The sequence below is a fragment of the Triticum dicoccoides genome, chromosome 1A, assembly GCF_002162155.2.
Source record: "Triticum dicoccoides isolate Atlit2015 ecotype Zavitan chromosome 1A, WEW_v2.0, whole genome shotgun sequence".
In the NCBI taxonomy this organism is placed as follows: Eukaryota; Viridiplantae; Streptophyta; class Magnoliopsida; order Poales; family Poaceae; genus Triticum; species Triticum dicoccoides.
Window position 1 is genome coordinate 552,787,106 of NC_041380.1, and position 6,113 is coordinate 552,793,218.

Here is a 6,113-nt window from a genome sequence, read left to right on the forward strand (position 1 = left end):
CCCCGTCTTCATCTTATACCTGATGGTGGTTGTACGTGAACAAAACTGAAGTCTAAATCTTCAACTTCCTGTACTCTACCTCCCCAACTCCATCAGCGTGTGCATATCTTCAGTTAAAAAACAATCTTCAGCTCAGCACATTGGCATCATGATCCATATTTTTAATCTGCCAAATTTGACTATCAACACTTTCTAGAGATTTCAACAAGTGACTACATACGAAGAAAAATGAGTGAATCTACACTCTAAAATATGTCAAGATACATCCGTATGTTGTAGTCCATTTGAAATGTTTAAAAGGACAAATATTTAGGAACGGAGGGAGTAGTACGTACACATGAGAAACAGTTGCGAGCTTCCTTTGCACCCATATAATCGAGTCATGTTTCTTATTGATGATGACGTATATGTTCCCTGCAAAAAATTGATGATGTATATGTGCTCCTTCTGATGCATATGGACTTTTTTTTTCATGAACTTACCTTTTATTTCAGATGGATATACTAATTGTAATTGTTCTCAGAATGGATGAATGCATATATGTATACTCCTGTTGATGCACTACATATACTTTTTTTTTGGTGTACACTTCTGAAGAAAGAAACTGCAGCACGCTCTTCCAAAAAATGTAGTATATAATTCTTAAACAAATGGCAGTATATACTCTTTGATTATTTTGTTGGTATAGGAGGATGTTGAGAGGATCCTCGAGCTGGAGTTCCGAAGAAACTCCGAAGGAGATGTCCAAATACAACCTCGCTCGGCTGTTCGAATGGCCAAGTGATACATTCTTGAGAGATGCAGTGATTCAAGAGGATTTCTATTATTCGGCAAGTAATACCGGGCTCACTCCATTCCTTGAAGATAAGTGTGATCAGTATCTTCTCCTTACCAATACTTTAGTGCACAAATTTCCACTTTTATCCTAGGAGAGAGATGCCCACCATAACATTCCATCTCTACGATATCCCATATGAAATGACATTTGATAGATTTTGCCAAATGTGCAAAATTCCCAACAAGGACATCCGATTCGGCGGGAGGTGATCCAATTTCTCGCGCTGCTTTTTTTGTGGACGCGCGCCATCCCCTCCTCGCATCAGCTCGGTGGCATGTTTCCCCTCTGCACGCCGCAAGCCTGGCTGGGAGAAAACGACCGATTCGGTCGTTCCAAGAGAGCTTGGCTGAAAGGTGCTTTAAACTTTGTGTGATGTGGGCCAAATAGTGAACATAGTTAACCAAACAGGCCAAATTTGCATCCAGCCGGGGTGGTTAAGGCTTATGCATGGAAAAAAAAGGGTGCACATCCTGTTGCTGTGGAGCAGCGGAAAGTACCGTTGTGGCTGCTATCGGCTGGTATGTCACGTTGAGATGTCTTTGCTGCTCAAAGGACCTTTGCATCCGAAGAACATAAATCTAGCTATACAAACAATGATGATTTTTTATTACTTGGATAGGATTGGGTTGGGATTGGGATTGAAGCTGATTGGGTGGAGGGGAAGGTTTCACCGCCCCGCCCCATTCCCCTTTCAGTCAACACGGAGCAACCTTTGCGTACCCGAGGGAACAAATGAGAAAACTTTGAGTACTCTGTTTTCTCCTCTGTTTCTGAAAACTTGTTCCTCCTTGAGCTTCTTCGTTCATATGGTACCTCTTCGTCAGTTAACACTTCAGCAAACCACTCTTCGTCACTTAAGTCTTGTTGGCTCAAAAAAAAAAAAAAAAACTTCAGCAAACCCCTCCTCTGCTGCAGTAACGAGGTTCCTCACAGAGTCCTTAGTATCCCTCTTCCCTTCTTCATTTGTTGACACTTGACACTAGGTTACAACAATTTAATCTGGATCCACAGGACGCCATGGTGTTCAGTGGAGTGACACAGGCTTAAGAATAGGAATGAACGAGCATCAAGACTACAATAGAATCTCACATCTCATAAGCTGCAAAAAATATAGAAGAACAAACGTGCAAAAAGATGTTGGTGCGCTCGTCGTTGGGCGCACAAGCAATATTGAAGCCGAACGACTTCTCGTAGCCGATTACAGCGCCTTTGCGCCTGTCCTTGCCAGTTGGCTGACAATCATGTTTTGTTAGGGAATTGTTCTTTCCCGAAACACATATTTTCACCCTCATTGTGATAGAGCTACACTAGCGATGTGCTTGCTTGGAGGTGACAAGCATTTAATCATGGGTCTCACAGTAGCAATCACGAACAATGTGGAGTACCAAAAGAAAGGAGTCGTGATAGCTGTGGAATTGGTGGTGTTGGAAACCCCTACTCTGGCCCAATCAGTTTATAGAAATTTCAATCACTTAGATGACAGCATCATGATGTGCGTCTTGATCCAGCCGTTGGGCCGGGGCAGAAAATTAGGTTTCAGATCAATTGCAGACCTGCACCTACTCACACCTAGCAGCAATCTTTCCTGTATTTCTGATCAAGGAGAAACGCAACTTTTCTTGGTGATAAGCATATATCTAAGCTTTTGCTTAGTTTTCTTTACTTTAATCTCACATCAACCACATCTCAAAAGTAACAACTAAAGATCAGCTGTAGTTTCAGATTTCTTATCAAAGGACAGAGGAGGTGTGGATGGATCAGCCGCCTCAGTTCCTGATTCCAATTATTGTAAAAAGCATGATTATTGGTTAAATAAAGTCACCAAAATTCAAAAAACGAATAAGCACCCAATACATTGATCAGATCAACCATCTGTTGTCATGGGGGCGAGCTAATAAATCGCTTGCTGATGCGAAAAGGAGTCATATCGTCCTGGAGGTGATACTCTTCATGGCCCAGCCGGTGCCCTCGCCGTCGAACAAACAAGCAAAGACATTGTCGAACTTCCATGTTACAGATATAAACCAAGTAGCTTCTCCAACCAAAGTGGTCTTTTACACACAAATTGTAGAGTGGTAAATTTTTATTTGTACGGATTACTTTGACAGGGTTAAAGTAATGACATCAGCTCAAATGTACATTGAGACCTTAAGTTGGCTCAATGCAAGTGAAAATAAGAAGTTTGTTTGTTTTTCTAAAAAAATATATTTTATTTACATACTACTGATATAATGTATATCATATATAAATATTTATCAATGTAGAGTGGTAAATAATAAAAATAATAATGCAGAGACCACCACAACCATATGGACATGCAAATCTCACAAAATATATATAGATATCAGTTAAGCATCATTACACAACGTCAGAGGATAGTCAAGGAAACAGAAAGGGAGGCGAGTGACCAATTCTCCACAAGACTTTGGCAACCTGAGGAGACCGGCAATTCTCAAAGACATCACTATCAACCGATTCTCCATTAGTCCATTGACAGTCTTGAGTGACAAGCTTCAGCAGACAACCACTTCTTCCCCCTAACCGATGCAATTCTTGTTACTCAATTCTTGTCCTCCCTGTTGAACAGCACCCAAGTTGTTTCCCCCCGCTTTATATATGTTCCAGATTGCGTAGGCGCTTATGCCAGGGCTTAAGCACATCCAGAGAATATAGAGGCTATGAACTTTCCGAAGGTAACGCCTATATATCGTCCAGGTGAGATGCAACAAACATTTATTCATAGTAGTCATATAAATAAAAGATGAAAAACAACAGATGGCATGAATAACTAATAAAGAAAGAAAGAAAAAAGGGCAAAGAAAATATGTACTGTACCAGGCGATGCTTTGGGGCCTAGGTTTGATGTGCGCCGAGAGATGGTGCATGAGCTGAACGTTTGAGTAGCACATGGAGCCGTCGTTGCGCTTATAGCCGTGGCGCAGGATGAGGTCGTAGAGCCTCTCCTTCTTCTCCTGGATCTGCTCCAGGACCTCCCTCCCGGCTTCTTCTTTCCCGTGCGATGACAAGGCCTAGTTAGTTTGGCACACATCATGTATCTAATTATTTTCATCATCATTAAGATTAATAAGAAAAGAAAAGAAGACTGGATAACTAAGGATTTCGAGATCGGACTAGCACCTGCGTGAGCGTGAGATTCGGGCGGCCCAAGCCGGGAGCGGCGGGGCGAAGCCGGCTGAGCGCCGGCGGTAGAAGGCGGCCGCCACCGGCGAGCCTCCTTCCGGCGGCGCATCGGAGAGCCGCCATCGCCATCTTCGGTCAACGGCGACTATGGATCTTGGCTTGTTGGTCGTTGGTGCGGCTAGGGTTGGTTCTTGGCCCTCAGGAGGATGAAGGAGGCCACGGCCGGCGCCGTATTTATTACATTATCATCACAATCCGCCAGGCCCGGCCCAAACTCCTCATCTTTCGTGGGGGAGGAGGTAGTAGAGAGGGGACCTCCTATCTGCCGCATTCTGCGGCAGACTGGAGGGGCTTCGCACAGGGGGTGCTTCGTTTGGGCCGGCCCACGAAGGAGCAGCTACTGACGTAAAAATGTGAGGGCGACTGGAGAATTGAACTCGAGACCTCCCGTTTAATACCCGCGTGCGGTAGCCATTGCACCACTAAACGTTCTTGGCCAACACTTAGCAGCAAATACTATAAGAACATAATCCACGACAGATCTAAACTTTTATAGAAGTTCGAACGCAGTTCATTCTTTTTTTGCAGGAAAAATGCAGTTCGTTTTCAAAACCTGTATCTTTTTTTGAACGCAGACAATTCCAAAAATAGCGAATAATTCTTTTAAAATGTTGAACATTTTTTGACCTTTGATTCTTTTTTGAAAAGCAGCAAAGTTTTTTTTAATGTTGAACAAATTTTGGAAAACAAGAACATTTCATAAAATTTTAAACGAAAAATAGAAAAAGCGAACATTTTTTGAAACTTGGAACAAAATTTGAAGAAAGTGAACATATTTTTGGATCTGTGAACAATTTTTGAGAAAGGGAACATTTTTTGTAACTCTGAAGAAAATTTGGCAATGCGAACATTATTTTGAATTGTTAACATTTTTTGAAAATGCGAACAAGATTTGAAACTCGAACATTTTTTTGAAGCTTGGAACAAAATTTGAAAAAAGCAAACATATTTTTGGATCTGTGAACAATTTTTGAGAAAGGGAACATTTTTTGTAACTCTGAACAAAATTTGGCAATGCGAACATTATTTCGAATTGTGAACATTTTTTGAAAATGCGAACAAGATTTGAAACTCGAACATTTTTTTGAAGCTTGGAACAAAATTTGAAAAAAGCGAACATATTTTTGGATCTTTGAACAATTTTTGAGAAAGGGAACATTTTTTGTAACTCTGAACAAAATTTGGCAATGCGAACATTTTTCGAATTGTGAACATTTTTTGAAAATGCGAACAAGATTTGAAACTCGAACATTTTTTTGAAGCTTGGAACAAAATTTGAAAAAAGCGAACATATTTTTGGATCTTTGAACAATTTTTGAGAAAGGGAACATTTTTTGTAACTCTGAAAAAAATTTGGCAATGCGAACATTATTTTGAATTGTGAACATTTTTTGAAAATGTGAACAAGATTTGAAACTCGAACATTTTTTGAATTAATTTTAAAAAGATTTAAAATGTGAACAAAATTTTGAAAATCAGAACAAACAAACAAAGAAAGCATGAAAATTTTTGAAATTCTAAACAAAATTTTGTAATGTGAACACTATTTCAGAAATATGAACAATTTTTGACAAAAAGAACATTTTCGAAAATTCTGAACCATATTTGAACTTTTCGAAAAGCTTACAAAGAAAAAGTAAAAAATATTGAAAAAGAAAAACAAAGAAAACAAGAAAACAAGAAAGAACAGAATAAGACTGAAGAAAAAACAGTACAAGAAACATATGGGTTTTTCGTCGCTCTTAGTTTCTTTAAGTTTAGCATTGCTCTCTTACAGATCCACGAGCTGGTAGCGGTGGCTAGCGAGTGTGTATCGCTACTGGAGGTCGTAGGTTCAATCCCTAGCGCCATTTTTTTTTGTGGTTCATCTCGCGAGGCGAAACCACTCAAATGGGCCGGCCCAGGGTGAGCTGCGCCCTATGCGAAGCGGCGACTACTTGCCGCAGTAAGCGGCGAATAGGGAATTCCAGTAGAGAGTTTATCACGATTGTTGTTATTGTATGCTGATGGGCCGGCCCGGTAAGGCGCGACTACTTTCTTGTTTTCCTTTTTTTTTCCTGTTTAGATTTCGCCT

The 6,113-nt window shown here is 40.6% G+C and overlaps 1 protein-coding gene across 1 annotated transcript; it reads right to left on the reverse strand.

The window, feature by feature from the left end:
- Nucleotides 1-3,148: 3,148 nt before the first annotated feature.
- On the reverse strand, nt 3,149-4,192 carry LOC119288788. The gene is made up of 3 exons (XM_037568329.1): nt 3,977-4,192; nt 3,674-3,867; nt 3,149-3,538 (listed from the first exon to the last, which is right to left on the reverse strand). Exons 1-3 carry the CDS (start codon nt 4,106-4,108, stop codon nt 3,376-3,378), a joined length of 489 nt encoding a protein of 162 aa, XP_037424226.1. The 5' UTR covers nt 4,109-4,192; the 3' UTR covers nt 3,149-3,375.
- Between the last annotated feature and the right edge of the window lie 1,921 nt (nt 4,193-6,113).